This window comes from Perca flavescens, chromosome 1 (genome assembly GCF_004354835.1).
Source record: "Perca flavescens isolate YP-PL-M2 chromosome 1, PFLA_1.0, whole genome shotgun sequence".
NCBI lineage: Eukaryota > Metazoa > Chordata > Actinopteri > Perciformes > Percidae > Perca > Perca flavescens.
Window position 1 is genome coordinate 43,540,062 of NC_041331.1, and position 18,822 is coordinate 43,558,883.

General features: G+C 40.7%; 3 protein-coding genes across 5 annotated transcripts in view; 1 reads left to right on the top strand and 2 right to left on the bottom strand.

Annotated features, from left to right (window-relative positions):
* The first annotated feature begins 704 nt into the window (after nt 1–704).
* LOC114552566 (uncharacterized) lies at nt 705–3,241 on the top strand. 3 transcript variants are annotated; one of them, XR_003692191.1, is made up of 6 exons: nt 705–815; nt 1,269–1,522; nt 1,943–2,062; nt 2,339–2,432; nt 2,572–2,771; nt 2,942–3,241. XR_003692191.1 is itself a non-coding variant. In XM_028573467.1 (6 exons), exons 1-6 carry the CDS (start codon nt 726–728, stop codon nt 3,013–3,015), a joined length of 903 nt encoding a protein of 300 aa, XP_028429268.1. In that variant the 5' UTR covers nt 705–725; the 3' UTR covers nt 3,016–3,241. The 3 variants fall into 3 exon arrangements, 1 of the variants encoding a protein (XP_028429268.1); XM_028573467.1 differs by having other exon boundaries at nt 1,872–2,062; XR_003692192.1 differs by lacking the exon at nt 1,943–2,062.
* Nucleotides 3,242–9,244: 6,003 nt separating this feature from the next.
* Nucleotides 9,245–10,902, bottom strand: LOC114552550 (nuclear factor 7, brain-like). Its single transcript, XM_028573444.1, has one exon. The coding sequence runs from the start codon at nt 10,752–10,754 to the stop codon at nt 9,276–9,278; it is 1,479 nt and encodes a 492-aa protein (XP_028429245.1). The 5' UTR covers nt 10,755–10,902; the 3' UTR covers nt 9,245–9,275.
* Nucleotides 10,903–14,564: 3,662 nt separating this feature from the next.
* LOC114557473 (GATOR complex protein WDR59-like) overlaps nt 14,565–18,822 on the bottom strand; it is a 19,268-nt gene continuing 15,010 nt past the window's right edge. The window contains exons 9-10 of the mRNA XM_028580992.1: nt 17,683–17,825; nt 14,565–15,063 (exon numbers count right to left, since the gene is read on the bottom strand). Of these exons, the coding sequence (XP_028436793.1) occupies nt 14,828–15,063; nt 17,683–17,825 (379 nt within the window). The 3' untranslated portion in view covers nt 14,565–14,827. The remainder of the gene's footprint in view (nt 15,064–17,682; nt 17,826–18,822) is intronic.

The window sequence follows — 18,822 nt, forward strand, 5'->3', positions numbered from 1 at the left end:
ACTGAAATTCTTCCCTATGGTTTAGATTATTTTTAGAGAGACACACACACCCCCGCATTTGCGGGTTCTCGCTACAGTGGAAACCCGATGACGAGACAAGAGGCTTTTGATTGACAACCTAGATGTCCCCCGTATGTGAAATACACAGCACACAGAAGATCTTTATAAACAAACAATTACAATTGATTACTCACACTCGGACAGCTGCCTCTGCTGTGGTCACAGAGGTTTCCGCTCAGCTGGAGGATCAAAGGTCTGCTTGTCAGGTCGGTCCCCGGGGTTGCTGCAAACCGCACGGTTAAAGAGGAAGCCCCCACTTCCCCTTTCGGGGGGTCCCTGCTCACACGGGTAAGCGGCAAAAAGAAGAAAAAGGAAAAAAGGAAAGAAAGTCTTCTAAAAGAGAAAAAAAGACGTTTTTTTGAATCCGTGTACCATTCGTTCATTCGTTTTTCAAAATAAAACCAAAACTCAAAAAACAAATAAATGACTTGTTTCCTCAATATTCGTTTCCAAAACCAAAAGGAAATAACGGATAACAACTCGTTTTTCCCATTTGCAATTTTGTGCTCAAATTAAAAATGGAAAAAACGGATAACGAGCGTTTCACCCCGTTTCATCCAATTTTTATATTTTTAATTGACGCAAGATGCATGACCCGGATGTGACCTTAACTCGTGGGACAACGACACCAAGAACAGCATATGTTGTAGCAGGTAGCAACTGAAATGGATATTTTTGTGCTTTTTAGTGGAAGTAAGAGGGTTACTCTGAAGCCTGAAGACATGACCACAGAGAAGATATCGGTTATTTTCCAGGTATGTATCTTATTTAAAGCAATAAAGCGATATAATATAACGTTATGGTGTTTTAAATACTCGTGGACGCGCACATACCAATCTATCCAACGGCTATCGTTTATTAACTTTCAAAGTTATTAGTGTGTTCGAACGGATTATGGTGTGATGTTTTTATTTTACGTTGTTTTAGGTTAACATTGATTTGCATGCCACATTCGTCTTAGATTAAAACAAGTGAACTAAAAGATGTTCTCTGCTTTAGCTTGTAACGTTATATTATAGTCTCTTATAGTCTTAGCTTTTTGTAGCAGTCACTGTGAATATGTCATTAAGTAACAATTACTAATGAAAATGTTGGTGAATACAATGTGAATCCATACATTATTTTGTAATAAAAGCACAAAAAGCGGTGTGGTTGGCTGGACTGTACACCTTTTGGTGCTTCTGTTCTATCCTGAACTCCTGTCATAGGTCCAAAAGGAAACCGTTTATTTGACGGACGACACCAACGTGGCCATATTTCCCCGACCTGATGGTGACTTCAACTGCTTTGACCTCATCGCCAGAGGCCATTATGAAGTGCATGGTGACAGCACCACTGTGGAAAAATCTGCAGGGGCACTTCCCTCAAGCCAGGCTGCCCGCTTTTCTTTCCATCGCCCACCAAGCACTGCCACAAGCTCCTCCTGTCCAATTCCAAGGAGCACCACCAAAACTTTTGTGAGGTGAGTGAAAAAACAACATTTACATCTTGCTAAAACATCTGTCACTACTGTTACTACTTTCTTTTGCTACATTATTTGAGCAGGTGTGTCCAACTCTGTTTACTGGTATCCCTTATCCTGCATATTTACCATCTGTTTGTGCTGCACCTGCAACTTATCAGCAAATTAAGCTAGTTTATCCAAGACCTTGATGACCAGCCTTACATTAAGTGCTTATTGTTCTCACTATATATATTAGGGTTCAACAATTAATACAAATATTATTGTAATTGCAATATTGTCAAGTGCACTATCCACATCACAGGAACTGCACATTTTTTTATTATTATTTGTTCTCATCAATATTCAGGAATGTCTTCATTGCTGAAGTCCTGAATGGAAAGCTAGAGACCACCAAGATGGTTACAGTCCGCTTCTCAGAGTTTGAGGCTTGTGTGGCACCAATCACCAGTAAGGTGAAAGAGGCCCTTGGACAGCAGGAGTCATTTATTTTGACAGATAGTCAGGGCAACGAAATAGTTGACTCTGATGGAACTAGGGGTATGTTTTAAATCATTGCTGTGTAAATGATATTTTCTGCAGCCACATTAGGAACTTAAGTGCACAAACAGTTCACACATATCTGAATTAGGAAAAGTACACCTAAACATTCTGGTATTGAAGTACATTTTGCATTGATAGCTTTCTTGGGTGCTTCAAATCTGTTTATAGTGTCCTATTCTTAAAATTCATAACCCACATATAGGATATAAGTTATCAAAAATACTGCAAATATTTTATTAAAATATAATAAAATGCCCTATTTTTTCATTGCAGGATCAGCATACTGGAAGCAAAATTCCAGGAAAGTATTTGCAGTACCTGAACCACAGATGGAACTGCTACAAGTCAATAAAAGGAAGAGGTTGAGGTAACTGAAAATTATTCTATTTTAAATTTTTTCCAAACCCTTCATGTGTTTTCTTTTGGATGACATGATGCTGTGTTTGAAAAAACAAATTATTAAGGTCTAATTAAATGTTACATTGTACATTTTTTATGTTTTTCAGTCGAAGAGAAGATACTGGCCTTCAAGAGGTTATGGCAGACATTGAAGAAGTTGTCGAAGCAGCCCAGGGACTAAAAGAAGTGTCGAAGATGATTAAGGATTTGAGTGGATTTGCACATTCCACAGTGACAACAACCCTGTCTCTTTCAGAGGCTGAAGTAGCTTCCTTAAGAGTCGTTTTAGCCTGTCTTGTCTGCAAAGGTTAGTACCGTTTTACAATGGATCATTAGGAAGATGTAATTAAAGATCAAAATCACTTCACTTCTGTTTGTGTTTTACTAGATTTGACATGCTGTGTGGATTTAATTTTTATTTGGTCATTGTAGTTTGGCCTACGTACTGAAAATATATATTTTTTTTTTAACATACAGGTCCTGTAGACAAGCCAATGTTCTCAACATGCTGCAGAACCCTAATCGGGTGTAAGGCATGTGTTGCGGAGTGAAACAGCAGCCACAGTTACTGCCCGAAGTGTCGCGCTGTGGATTTGGAGAACAGCGTTCATGAAGTGGCTGGACTCTCTGAGGCGCTGGCACCACTGGAGAAGTTATTCCTTTAGTATGTTGCTATGGTGGCAACAGATGTTCATACAGTTCTTCAGAGCCTTGTTTTTATAGAGAAATAATGTCTAATGTTAACAGTATTATTGTCACATGTAATTGTGGCACTTAAATGAGGTTTACAAGATTTTCTACTTGTTGTTATACAAGATTTTCTACTTGTATTTTTTCACATTAAAAGAAATATGCAGACCCCTGAACAAACTTGGAATTTATTCATCTACAACTGAGCTTAAATCAGTTTCTCACAACTACTGTACAAACATATGCATAGTTCATTGGTGGAAAGTTGAGATACTTGAGTATTTTCTTTTCATGACTTTTTACTTCTCCACTAAATCTCAGAGGAAATATTCTACTTTTACTCCACTACGTTCATTTGACGGCTCACAAATTTAGTACAATTTCATGTTATAAATTAGCAGTTTTACACAAGTACAGCTGAAAAAGAACAAGTTGATTAAATAATAATTCAATTGATATATTAATTGGCGTGAAGGCATTTTTCATGTAAAAACATCTTAAGGTTCTAGCTTTAGAAATGTGACAATTATAGCCACACAGTACTTTTTGTGTACCTAGTCTACCACTGGCCTAGTATCAGACACCCCCAACTGTATTTATCTTGCATGTCTTTCAGTAACATTGATCAGATAGAACAGTGCCTCCTGAAACACACTATGGTCATTGTTAACCACTTTTCCAAAAAGAAGAGACATGTCTGGAAACCTCTCTCCAAACAGCTGCTCAGCACGACATCGGTCTTGCTCTGGTGAAAATGGGTCAGAGCCAAAGGCAGATACCCAAGTCAGGGAGGAGCCCAACTCCTGCTCATACATGTGTGCTGCCTCGGCAGCGTTGGGCATCAGCTCTGTGGGAATTCTTGCTGGACAACAATTAGCTGCAAGTTGGTTTGGTATCCCTCTGCCTAAAATGGGCAATTATTTTTATTAGTTTTGGACAAAATTGTCAATTGTTGTAAAGCTCCATACATACAAATACTAGCGTAGCCTACCTGGTATCCTATGGGCATTCCAGGACTGCACAACCCTGGCAAGTCCAATCTGACTCACTTGACATGCCAGGTTGGAGACACAAAATTTGGTAATATTATCCTGGATGTCGAGCAACTCTTGATCCAGCAGGTGAACAAGGGCCTGTTTTAGTGGATAGTTCACCCGATTGTTGACCTCTGGCCAAATTCTTTCCACACGAAGGTTCTGTTTAAACAAAAAAAAATTTTAAGACTGGAAACACTTCAGATCAGAAAACCCAAATCAGAAAAAGTTGGTCTGGTGTGTAAATACAGGTATAAGCAGTAGAAGACAGCATTAATTTACAAATGTCCTTTGGTCTTGAATTATGTTGCAGACAGTTTGAAGTCAAGGTATTTAAGCTTTCAATTGATATGTAAAACAAATATTCTGCCATTCAAGCCTGCACTTTCTCCCAAGAGTTGGGACATAAGTACCAATAAGTGATGAGTTGAAAAATTGAATAATGATGCTATAGGTAAACAGCTAATTTCAGCAGTGATTGTACAAGTTAACAACATCGCAAGCAATCAAATCAGCCATTGAGTAGAAGCCTGCAGTGTGGAATAGGCTTAATGCTTACCCTTACTTTTCTTTAGGAAAAATCCAAAAGACGTGGTCCATATGGTACAGGTTTTACCAGTTGAGCAATTGAGATTCCCTGCCACAACATTTTTTGAAAGGTGTTGCAGGCTTGAATGGCAGGGATAGATAATTACTATCAACCATTTATTGATTTGGGATTTTAAATATTTTCACTTGAAATATATTTTGCTTAATTTCAAAAGTTACTTATTATCTGTAATCAGTAGAACAAAATTCACCCTTGAAGAAGTTGTCTGTACATAAGGTAACCTGTTGATGTTACGTCTGTGTTGAGACAGCTTTTCTTGCATGTACAGGGTCAAGTAAAACTCCCTGCCATGATCCACTCGGATTTGGTCCCACATGCCGTTTTGGACAACTGCTTTCCTGTAATAGAAAATGTGTAGATTATATGGATACATATGTGGATATGATACGTTCAAATTCCTATGTAGCACATACTGCTTGTAATGTAAAAATACTGACATTGTATGATAATCCCAAATAGTGCTTATTATTTATTGTTACTGTTATTAACATTGACTTGCCTGTAAACTTCCTCATAAATAACTAGGTTGTTTTTCACTGGCATTGTGGATTCAGCAACAATTTTGCTGCTGAATCCATCAATAGCCAAGACATCGTCCTCAAACATTCCCAGCTTCTCATTCTGGTCTAGGTGGAGTTTGTGGCCCATATACTCAGCGTGGTAAGGAACTGGATTCAGATTACGTGCTCCCTAAAACAAAGTATAATTCAATCAATGCAAGTTGTAATAACAATAAGTTTTACCTTTTTTTCTCAAATATAATCAATATAGGTGACTTACTTGGCGACGCAGCTCATTATACGGCTGGTGTACCTCTTTGAGAATTCTTCCCACTCGAGATTCTCCTGCCCTTACCCCCACTGAATTTTCGGCCGTAACATGGACCTGTCTGTTAAGACAAAACATTTGAATTAATTTAAACAATAATTAAATTTGAAATGTAACTTTTTTTTTTTTTTTTTTTTTTTTTAATTGTAAACATTAGGATTAGAAACTATAAGCAAGTACCAAGCTGCAAACATTACACTGCTCTTCTATCTTCTAAATTCTATCTCTGAGTTAGTGAGAAAGAACAATATTTGTAAACGATAATCAGGTTAATTTTCTTGTTCTAATGTGTAGAATTATTTTTTAAACTATATTCACTCTTTTATAATTATTACTGTATACTAGATCTCCATATGATGTACGCTAAAAGTCATTGATCCCATTAACATTATGATAAACCCATTATAATAAGCTACATAATTGGTGTATGGCAAAGTTAGCCTACATTTTAAAGGTTGAAAAACATTTAAATCAGTGTGTTGCACTGAGTATTGCTCTGATGTAATACCGCCACAGAGTGCCGTGCTCACCGTGTAAGGTTAACGTTAACTTACACACTCTAATTAGACGTTACTTAACGTAACTTAATAGGCTACTTGGTTAACGCAATCATGGTCGGTAGCCTACTTTCTTTCTTCCTCTTGTGAGCACTTACCTTATCTATCGATGACATGATTGCCGTTATCAGTTCTGCGTCTGACACATGTCTTTTTCGTCTGAGCTGGTGTTGAACACAGAATCTTCTGACTGACATTTCCGAGCATCTCGGGACATCTATCTGATGCAGCGCGGCGGAAATCTCGGCATGCGTTCTACCATCCTCAAAAAGCTGGCGAATTAAGTCGGAATATTCATCCAGTCCGGCCATGTCGCTACTTCTCGTCTTGACCTCTTGTTTGTTTGGCGGACTCTGGTCCTAATAAAGGTCACATCCGGGTCATGCATCTTGCGTCAATTAAAAATATAAAAAATTGGATGAAACGGGGTGAAACGCTCGTTATCCGTTTTTTCCATTTTTAATTTGAGCACAAAATTTCAAATGGGAAAAACGAGTTGTTATCCGTTATTTCCTTTTGGTTTTGGAAACGAATATTGAGGAAACAAGTCATTTATTTGTTTTTTGAGTTTTGGTTTTATTTTGAAAAACGAATGAACGAATGGTACACAGATTTTTTTTGGGTCACCTTGCTCAAGGCGTACACAGGTGGTTTTATTATTTTTTTAAAAAGCAAAGAGTTAACAAGCAAATAAAATAAAAATGAAAAAATGAACAGAGTTCAATCACTCAAAAAATGCTCTAAGACACAGGAGGTCCCTACTCGTAGGGTATTGGTCAAGAGAGCAGAAAACGAGCCCAAGGGAGAAAGAGCGCTTTTTGACAAAGCACCCATTTTTATATGTACATTTCTTGGGGTTCAACCCCCCATCACAGCGAGGTGTGTTTTATCACATTTGTTTCACCTTACATGGTAATACAGTCTTAAAGCAAGCATCAGGTTGGATATACGTAAAAACCATCTCATATGACGATATTTTCTTTATACATATGCATGTTGCTATCTAACATAGAATCTAACGGCTCAGTTTGACTGCATTGATTAATAGGTCAGAGCAGTAACCTTTTTCACTCCTGTGTGCACCCAGAGCCTAACCCCCAAGTGCATGTATACAGGGCCCCAACAGCACTTCCTCTTTCCAGCTGTGCAGGTTCAGACAGACAGTTACACAAAGCAACGTATGCATCTGAAGCCTCTTGCAGACACTTCCCCTTCCCACAAAAACTTAGCATGATTATATTTCTAAAGGCACATTAGCATTCATAAACCAAAATCAAAGGCAATATTATAGTTTCAAGAGCAGAAATATATTTTAGCTGTTTTTGGGTTAACTCATGTCAAAAGCAGAAGCACAGTCTCCACTGTTCTTGAGGTGATACATTTCAAAAACAGAAGTATAGTTTTAGCTGTCTTTTGGATTAATACAAATACATTTCAAAAAGCAAAAATATTTCAAAAAGCAGGAGTATAGTTTTTAATTGTTTTTTTGGATTTTCACATACTCTTGTTCAGCAGGCTTCTCTATGGAGTTAGAATCATGCCAAAACCTCACACACACACAAAATGTGTTTTACTCACGCCCAACGATTCACAAACAAACTCAGTGTGGTTTGCAAATACAAAACATCATTCACAAACTAATGCATTTTGTTCTAGGAAACCTACCTATCAAACAAATACAGTATGTACAAGTACAAGTACAAGTACGTATTTCTTCAATGACAAAAAATATCCTGCAAGTACAAACTAAAATCTTTTTCAAGTACAAAAAAAAATCTTTCAAGTACAAAAAAAATATTGTTCTTAAAGGATTTTTTTTTTTGTACTTGAAAGATTTTAGTTTGTACTTGCAGGATATTTTTTGTCATTGAAGAAATACGTTTTTGTATGTGTAAAACATACTGTATTTGTTTGATAGGTAGGTTTCTTATTTGCAGAACAAAATGCATTAGTTTGTGAATGATGTTTTGTATTTGCAAACCACACTGAGTTTGTTTGTGAATCGTTGGGCGTAAGTAAAACACGTTTTGTGTGTGTGTGTGTGTGTGTGTGTGTGTGTGTGAGGTTTTGGCATGATTCTAACTCCATACTTCTCTCCTTGATCCGCTAGCTGCCTGCCCCCTGAACACACCGTGAAAAAGCCCATCTTGGGAGACAACGTAAACGTCAAACAAACAGTAGGGGCAAAGGCTGTGCACCAAAATACAATAAACCACATTCTAGCCAATCACCGACAAGATGGTTGGGGGAGGGGTGGGGCTTAGTGACAGTTAGTCAGTTAGTCACGACAGTTACAGAAAACATGAGGGGCGAGCTTCCTCTGTTTTGTTTGGAATTTACTTGGAATGTCAACAGAAGTGACCACGCAGGAACTCATAGTGCACCTTTAAGTTCAGTGTTAGTTTATTTGCATCAAACCAGCTCTTCATCTTTTTTAATTCATTTTCCACTGTATCCAAGAGTTGTTTCAGATTTCCCCCAGAACAGATTAAATTAGTGTCATCAGCAAATGAAATGGTTTTCAGTGTTTTTGACACCTCCCGTACATTATTTATATACAAGTTAAACAACAATGGTCCCAACACTGACCCCTGGGGGACCCCACAGGTGATTTTCTTTAACTTTGATTTAAGGTTTTACAATCAACATATTTTGATTAAGTAGCTATTTAACCAAGAAAGTGCAATCCCCCTAATTCCATATTTGTGTAATTTAATGATCAATACATTGTGGTGTACTTTATCAGATGCCTTCTTAAAATCCAATAATATCCCCACTGCATATTTTTTTTGTTCTATTGCAGTTGTTATTTCTTCTACAAATTTTAAGTGCACATTAAGTTGTCCTATTAGCCCTGAAACCATATTACTGATCACACAGTATATTGTGTTTAGTAATGAAGTTGTCGAGCCTTGTTTTTTCTAGTATTTCTGAGAACTGGGAGAGCAGTGAAACAGGTCTGTATTTTGAAAGTGTATGGTTTTTCACCAGCCTTGCATATTGGTATCACCTTTGCCATTTTCATTTTATCTCCAGTTTTCAGTGATTGATTTCATACATGCATTAGAGGTTTAACAACATTAACACTAACCCTATACCTTACCCATCTTCTCTCCTCTCTCCACCTTCTCTGAGTTCTCTGAACCTCGCAAAGAAATCTCAGCTGGACAGATTTTGATTTCTGCAGTTTTAGCATCACCAGCCGGTCCGATACTAAACCAAGGGAAGAGTTTCTCAGTGAAAGTGTCTCTGAGAGTGCAGATGTGAGTCTTGTCTTCAGAGTTGTAGAAGGACACCTCCCCCTCCTCATAGTCCAGCTGGACTCTGATCCTCTGGAGACTCTTCTTCACTTTGACACTCTTAGATCCATCATTGTATTTTCCACTGTGATGTACTAAACACCAGATTCCATATTCTGGTGAACCATATATTTCTCCCTTCCTGTCAGCTGACTCTTTGGCTAAACCCACATTCCATTTAGGATAATCTCCCACCTCCACCTCCCAGCTGTGTTTCCCTGAGCTGAAACCCTCAGAGCCCAGAACCTCTGTATACCTGCTGTGTCTCTCTGGATTGTCTGGAAGCTTCTGCTTTGTGTCTCCACGTCTCACACTGGTCAGATCATCAGACAGACAGAGAAGGGGGTGTGCAGTGTTTGGGTCCAGAATGACTGGACAGAAGTGGACCTTGTCCTTCATCTTCTCCCAGACTCTGAAGGACAGGTTGCCCAGATGTTTGGCCACATCTGTCAGTGCTCCTGAGAGCAGCTGTGGATCTGACAGCGAGCACTGGACTCTGGCTCTGCTCTGAGAGGCTTTATAACTGCTGAGGAACGCCACGCTGTCTTTCTGCAGGTCTGCTTCCACAGCAGAGATGCTGTCTGACAGAGAGGAGATCTGCTCCTGAATCCTCTTCATCTCTCTGCTGACAGTCTTCCCCCTCTGCTGCTCTTCCTCCCTCAAAGCTGCCAGTCTGGACTCCTCTTCCTCTTTCAGGAACTGGTGCAGCTTGTTGAACTCGGCTCTGATCTGCCTCTCTGTAGACAGCAGCTGCTTCTTGGAGTGTTGATTTATTTCATCGTATGTTTCCTCCACTCGTCTGTGTTTGTCTCTCTTGTCCTGCAGAGACTGTAAGTCAGGTTTCAGCTGCTCCTTCAGATCTCTGACTGCTTGTTCTACAGGAACCACCGTGTGACCGTGGTGGAGAGAAAACTCACAGACAGGACACACAGCTCTATCTTCATCCTTACAGAACAAATAAGGGACTTCTGGATGTTTATCACACACCACCTCCACCTTCTTCTTTTCTTTTTCTGTCTCAGATGATCCAGATTTCTGTCTCCCAGCAAAGTTGTCAGCCAGTTCCTTCAGTGGAAAGTTCACAACAACATTGTCTTTTGAGGATTTTCTTTTACAAATGGGACAGTTTTTGTTGTTAGCTTGTTCCCAGAATGTGTGCAGGCAGCTTGAACAGAAGCTGTGGTGGCAGCTCAGAGACACAGGATCTCTGAAAGTCTCTGAACACACATGGCAGTTCAGGAAACTTTCAACAAGAGCGATTTTCTCAGCCATCTGTCTTTGTATCTAAATGTCTCTCAAAAACAAGACTCACCGAGTTACTGTCCCTTCTCTTGACTGCTTCAAATCTTCCCGTCGTGTGTTTTCCAGCAGAGATCTCACACCCTGTAATGGCGTCTCAGCTCTGTTCAGCAATGTCAAAATCTACTTTCATTTTCAATCACCTCTCACCAGTTGAGTTATAAACAGCAGGAAATGCTGTCATGTCAATTAGTCACCAGCAGATGCAAGATCCTCTTGATTACAGTTTTTTACAGTTGCTTGGATGCATTTCTCAATACTTGGGTCCCTTTTTCAAAACTCTTCACACAGTGAGCACAACCAAAGTATACGTGGGCTAAACTGTGTATCATTTATCATTGCTTTGGCACAAAATGCATTCAATGACTACATCTTTCAAATGACATTCATTCCTTTCTCACTTTAACACAACAACCACAAAAACTCTATGTATCTACAGGCCAATTTGCACATGCTAACATACTTTTTTCAAAACTGTTAAACTTAAATTCAAAACAATAACATAATAAGAAACTGAATAAGACAGCAATTTGCTACATTTCCACACTAACATTGTAATGAAATATATTTCCCAAACGAAAAATTCAAAATATATTTCGGCATGATCTCTATGAAAGGGTTGTGCTAGTTGAGGTATGAGATGCAGAGAGAAGAAATCAGCCAACATTTATAATTGTATGGGACAATGTGGCATTTCACCACTCCTGTGCAGTCATCGAGTGGTTTGCAGCCAATCCCAGAATGATGTCACTTTTCCTCCCACCTTACTCTCCATTCCTCAACCCCATAGAGGAAGCAATGAATGCTGGATGCCTGGACATATCAGCAGAAGATTGCCACGGATGGATCAGGCATGCCAGAAGATTCTTTCCTAGGTGTATTGCCCTAGGACTTTCTGGAACAGTACTAAAGTGGTTTGAATCCTATTTAAAGAATAGAAAGTACTATGTGTCAATAGGTAACTATGCATCTGAGCATACACGTTTGACATGTGGAGTTCCCCAAGGCTCCATCCTGGGGCCTCTACTGTTTAATATCTACATGCTGCCCCTAGCTAAAATCATGGAAAACAACAACATAAGCTATCACAGTTATGCGGACGACACACAGATTTATATAACCTTGTCACCCGGGGACTACAGTCCAATACAACACCTGGCCAGGTGCATTGAACAAACCAACGATTGGACGTACCAGAATTTCCTAAAATTAAAAGAAGATAAAAGTGATCATTTTTGGACTATAAAATGAACGATTAAAGGCAATGCTCATGTTCAATCAACAATGTTAAAAACAACAGACAAAACAAGAAATCTTGGCATAATTATGGACTCTGACCTGAATTTTAACAGCCACATTAGGTCAGTAACTAAATCTTCCTATTATCACCTCAAAAATACTGCAAGGGTAAAAGGACTTATGTGCCAACAGGATTTGTAAAAACGTATCCATGCTTTTATCTTCAGAAGACTTGACTACTGCAACGGTGTCTTTACAGGTATTCCTAAAAAGTCTATTCAACAGCTACAGCTGATTCAGAACGCTGCTGCACGAGTCCTTACCAACACCAAAAAAGTAGATCACATCACTCCAGTTCTGAAGTCCTTACACTGGCTTCCTGTGCACCAAAGAATAGATTTCAAAATACTCACGCTAGTTTATAAATCACTAAACGGTTTAGGACCAATTTACCTTTCCAATCTGCTACTACACTATGAGCCGCAGAGATCTTTGAGATCATCAGGGACGGGTCTGCTCGCCATCCCCAGAGTCCGAACAAAAAAGGGGGGAAGCTGCGTTCAGCTTCTATGGTCCGTCCATCTGGAACAAACTACCGCTAAACTGCAGGTCGGCACCTAATCTCAGCTCTTTTAAATCAAGGTTGAAGACCTTTCTTTTTAACACTGCCTTTCCTTAATTCATTGGACTCCATTGTGGATTTACTTTTGTATTCAATCTACTTTTAAATATATTTTTTTTGTTTATATTTTCGTATTAATTGCTTTCGATTTATCAATTTGTATACATTTTTTGACTGTGTGTTTATGTTTTATGTAAAGCACTTTGAATTGCATTGCTGCTGAACTGTGCTATGCAAATAAAATTGCCTTGCCTTAGATGTAATGCTGCGTTCATGCCACCCCGGGAATAACAGGCACCGCCCCCCCCAGGTTACGTTGTTTTTCCGACTGCCAGTGTTCACCTGGTCAGGATGCGTGTTCTTCTTCTTCTGTTATATTGGCGTTTGGCATAACAACTTTTTGCCTGACTGCCACCAACGGTTGGCCGTAGCCGAGAGCATCAGGTGTGTGAAAACATGGAGGCCACAATAACAGAAGATTTTCTGCTGTATCCAAACAGCACATTTTTTTTTTTTACATAGGCCTATTTATGAATAATTTTAAACATATTATGTCTGTATGTTTCTTGGCAGAGGCATTTGTCCACAATAAACAGTTTATTATCATTGAAATATGTTCAGTGAATCAAAGTCGCCTCCATCAAACGTCAGTTGTCAACAACGCGTCACCAACTGGGGAACTCGGGTATCAAAATCCAGCCTGAGAAGTTACGTGAATGGTGATGTTTTCACTCGGAAAAAACGTTTTTCCGATGTCCATGAACGCACGGTTAGAACCAGGTTCATGTGACTTCCTGTCCCGGGGGTCAGAGGTCAGAGCAGCAGCCAGTAGAGACCGGAGACGGCCTCAACTTCAGAGTACCTTCCTGTCTCTGTGTGTCCTGTGGGTTTGTCCACTGCCACACATTTTACAGATAGTTATGTTTCTAGAAATTTAAAAAACACTCAGCCAAAAAGCACAAAATTTTGAAAACAAGAAGCTGACTGCAGTGAAGACTACAACTCCCATGATGCAACGCTGCTTCACCAAACTGTTTCTTTTCTTATTGTTTGGATTGAGAGGCAGAAAATCTACAGATTGTGTGTTTAAAGTTCCTTTAAGTTTTTGTATAAAAAGACACTGACTGAATTCAAACATACTTTAATTATTATTTTACATAAAGTACATTTGTTTGAGTTTCACACATTCTTCATTTTCTTGACACAGAATATTCAGAAAGTTATTCTTCACATTTGATAACAGTCCTGTGACTCTGTAAGGCCGCTGTGAACGTCAAGTGACAGGAAGATACAGAAATGTCTCCTTAAGAGGTATTTAAAGGTCCCATGGCATGAACATTTCACTTTATGAGTTTTGTTTTAACATTAATATGAGTTCCCCCCCAGCCTGCCTATGGTCCCCCAGTGGCTGGAAATGGTGATAGGTGTAAACCGAGCCCTGGGTATCCTGCTCTGCCTTTGAGAAAATGAAAGCTCAGATGGACCAATCAGGAATCTTCTCCTTATGAGGTCATAAGGAGCAAGGTTACCTCCCCTTTCTCAGCTTTGCCCGCCCAGAAAATTTGGCCCACCCATGAGAGAGAGAGAGACATCATGGCTTTCAAACGAGCAAAGTGGCAGTTGGTCAAGACCACACCCCCATCCTCCACCTTGCCCCCCCCCTCTCCTCCTCAATAGCTACAGACACAGAAATGGCACATACTAAGGAAAGATCATTGTGGGACTGGCTCTAGTGGCTGTAATTCTGCACCAAGGTTGAATTTCGGGAAAGAGACTTCAGATACAGTATTAGGGGACCACTAAGGTCTATATAAAAGAGACTTCAGATACAGTATTAGGGGACCACTAAGGTCTATATAAAAGAGACTTCAGATACAGTATTAGGGGACCACTAAGGTCTATATAAAAGAGACTTCAGATACAGTATTAGGGGACCACTAAGGTTTATATAAAAGCATCCAAAGAGCACCATGTCATGGGACCTTTAAGCAAAGTGTCCAAAACAGAGAGAGTCCGGTTCAGTTTTCTCTGGTTCTGTCAGGAGGATTTTATCCTCTGTTGGACGGACTAGCGTTGCCATCAGCTGTTTGATTCTCCGTGCGTCAGAGGCTCAGATCCGTCCCCGTCACCCCGCCCGTCTCTCCCAGGAGGTGCGTTGGTTTCCGTCTGCGAGGCGTCCGTGGCATCAGAAGGTGCTCTGCAGCAGACAGTGGCAGCCGCAGCCGGCCGGACACTCGTCCTGGCGCCGGAACCAGTCCATCATGTGACTGGTGTGTCCTCCGTGGCCGCAGCTCAGGCAGAAGTTGGAGGAACCGCGGACGGCCACGTGACAGATGGCGCACTGGAAGGTCAGCCGCTTGCACACGGCGCACTGCGTGCCGCGAGCTTGACTGCGACAGTAACAGCAGTACACGCCGAACTCTGCAGGGAGACGGTAGCAGGTTAGTATCACCACAACCAGGGTCTCCATGAGAACTAAATCACAACCGGTGTCTACAGCCAGATGACTGATGTATGATGAATGATTGTCTATGTGATTTGTCTCGTATGTACTGTATGTTCCTGTGTATTGTACTGTGTTGTCATGGCAATACATGTGTTTCTCGGCAACGTCATCACTGCTTGCGCACGTAACCGGGGGGGCAGAAAGAAGACGTGTTTTGTGTAGCTAGCTAGCTAGCTAGTAGCAGCATAGCGTAAGTCAAAATGCCAAGGAGTTGTTGCGTAGTTAATTGTACAAACAGAGCCAGTGATGGGTGCCTGATGTTTAACATACCTAGGGGGGAAGCATGCTTTTGCCAAAAACCGGCGGAGGTTATGGCTTCAAGCCATAAGAGGGGCAGATTGGGGTCATGTGCAAGAGTCAGGCTCCCATTGGATGAATCAGAGAAGTTGCAGCTTGTGGTTGTTCAGCTAAGTGATATCTACCTGTCAGGGCTGTGGTACTCGAGTCCGGACTCGAGACAAGTTTAGACAGCTAGCTAAAGCTACGCCGATGTTTTGCTAACGTTAGCGCAACAGTGTTAGCCTAGCCTACTAGGTAAATATTACGACTGCCTTCGGAGTTTACTATATCGATATAGTAAACTCCGAAGGCAGTCGTCTGCGTCCACGTTGCCAACATAAGACCTGTGGCTTCAGTGCTCCTTTTGTACATAACTTTATTGAATGAAATATTAAGCTTCGCTCCTCTGAGATAGCTGGGTTTTTGTTACGTTACATACAAAGCTAACTGGCTATAGTTAGCCTACATTAGCTAACGTTGCCGAGACAGTGGCAGTAGAGCTTCGGCGAGCTAACCAAGACAGTGTTATGGCCCTCTCGCCCACAATCAACCTCTGCTGCTAAAAACAATCACCCTGCAGTGATGTTTTGAAACTAACATATCGTACCTTTTCCCAGAAATCCTGGCCATTATTTTAAGACATAAACCAACCATAAGGGTACACTCAGGAGTAACCTTGCTGCTAACACGGGCTATTACATTAGCCTAAAATGATAATTATAGCCATACATATATATCACAGTAACACTGCAAAATTAAAGACCGACAAACAGATCCAACTAAAATCATGTTTTATTGAGTCTGCAGTTATATACAAACAATAAGGAAAGCTTAAAGGAATACGCCACCGGAATGTATGTCGAAAGTCTAGCCGCGAGGTTTCCCCATTGGAATGAATGGCAAACAGAGCTATAGCTAGCTTCTCATAACGAGAGCTCTCCAGCTCACAACAAATGATTAAATTGTAATCGGTCAAAAACGTTAGCTTTGTAAGACCATAGAGTATGTGTTATATAAATACCATGACGAAATGAAGGGACTAAGACAATGTGCACTGAGACAAAAATGCGTTTGCATTATCGGACCAGCTCACCAATCTGTCTTTCTGCCCCTGCTATGCCCTGTGATGTTTGTCAACAGGAAACCTGTCTATAAAGTATTGAACTTGAACTTGAACTACATGAGAAAGATCAGAGATCTGCGAGATCGGCCAAATCCGGCCCCCGCAGATTTTGATCCTCATAGCAATTTAGGTTCACAATACATTTTGGCCAACTGGAGGTTTTTCGTTTTTGGAGTGAGTCTGTGTGTGTGTGTGTGTGTGTGTGTGTGTGTGTGTGTGTATGTATATGTGTGTGTCTTTGTGTGTGTACATGTGTGTCTGTGTGTGTCTTTGTGTGTGTCTCTCTGTCTGTGTGTGTCACTGTGTGTGTGTGTGTCTTTGTGTGTGTCTCTCTCTGTTTGTATGTGTGTCACTGTGTGTGTGTGTGTGTGTGTGTGTGTGTCTCTGTGTGTCTCTCCGTTTGTGTGTGTGTGTGTGTGTCTTTGTGTGTGTACATGTGTGTCTGTGTGTGTGTGTCTTTGTGTGTGTCTCTCTCTGTTTGTATGTGTGTCACTGTGTGTGTGTGTGTGTGTGTGTCTGTGTGTGTGTGTGTCTCTGTGTGTCTCTCCGTTTGTGTGTGTGTGTGTGTGTCTTTGTGTGTGTACATGTGTGTCTGTGTGTGTGTGTCTCTCTGTCTGTGTGTGTCACTGTGTGTGTGTCTGTGTGTGTGTCTCTCTGTGTGTCTCTCCGTTTGTGTGTGTGTGTGTGTGTGTGTCTTTGTGTGTGTCTCTGTCTGTGTGTGTTTGTGTCGCTATGTGTGTGTGTATGTGTGTATGTGTGTGTGTGTGTGTGTCTCTCTGTTTGAGTGTGTGTGTGTGTGCGTATGTGTGTGTGTGTGTGTGTGTATGTGTGTCTCTGTGTGTGTGTGTATGTGTGTCTCTGTGTGTGTGTGTGTGTGTGTGTGTGTGTGTGTGTGTGTTTGTGTGTGTGTGTTGTGTGTGTGTGTGTGTGTGTGTGTCTCTGTGTGTGTGTGTGTGTGTGTGTCTCTGTGTGTGTGTGTGTGTGTGTGTGTGTGTGTGTCTCTCGGTTTTATGTGTGTTTTTCTGTGTGTGTGTGTGTGTGTGTGTGTGTGTGTGTGTGTGTGTGTGTCTCTCTGTTTGTGTGTGTGTTTGTGTGTGTGTGTGTGTGTGTGTGTGTGAGCAGAATAACGTACCGATGCCTTTGTGAGGTTCTGGAGGGCAAGAGGCGAACTTCAGCACCTCGGCTCTTTTCTCCCTCAGACCCCAGCGGTGCAGGATCTCCCCGTAACACTTCTTAAAGTCGTCAAACTGCAGCGTGTTGGCGGGGTCCAGCAGTCTGCACGGGGGAAAGGAAATGACATCAGAGCGACATCACAAACCACAGTCGCCCAACTGCCATCTTTAAAAAGAAACTTTAGTATTTTTTTAACCTAGATTTTCACATATTTTTGTGTCTAAAGTGACTGAACAACAATCTGTGAAACTGGTCCAGTATTAAACATAAACCAAGCTGTACTGTAACCCTACAGGACTAATGTTCAGCATCAGTTAGAGTCCACTACAAGTTCTGTTGTTGCTGCTGACAGACTCAGATTATTATTCTAAGTGTGTGACAACATTATGGGATGGATCCTTACAGAGATAGACCTTTTAGTTAAAGAGTAAGATCCTTTTAGTTTAACATGAAACAGCCCCGAAATCACCATCACCAAACTCCACCAGACTCCATGTAAATAATCAGGACTTTTAGCGTGTATAGAGCCAGCATATCTCCACCAGACTCCATGTAAATAATCAGGACTTTTAGCATGTATAGAGCCAGCATATCTCCACCAGACTCCATGTAAATAATCAGGACTTTTTAGCGTGTATAGAGCCAGCATATCTCCACCAGACTCCATGTAAATAATCAGGACTTTTAGCGTGTATAGAGCCAGCATATCTCCACCAGACTCCATGTAAATAATCAGGACTTTTTAGCGTGTATAGAGCCAGCATATCTCCACCAGACTCCATGTAAATAATCAGGACTTTTAGCGTGTATAGAGCCAGCATATCTCCACCAGACTCCATGTAAATAATCAGGACTTTTAGCGTGTATAGAGCCAGCATATCTCCACCAGACTCCATATAAATAATCAGGACTTTTAGCGTGTATAGAGTCAGCATATCTCCACCAGACTCCATGTAAATAATCAGGACTTTTAGCGTGTATAGAGCTAGCATATCTCCACCAGACTCCATGTAAATAATCAGGACTTTTAGCGTGTATAGAGTCAGCATATCTCCACCAGACTCCATGTAAATAATCAGGACTTTTAGCGTGTATAGAG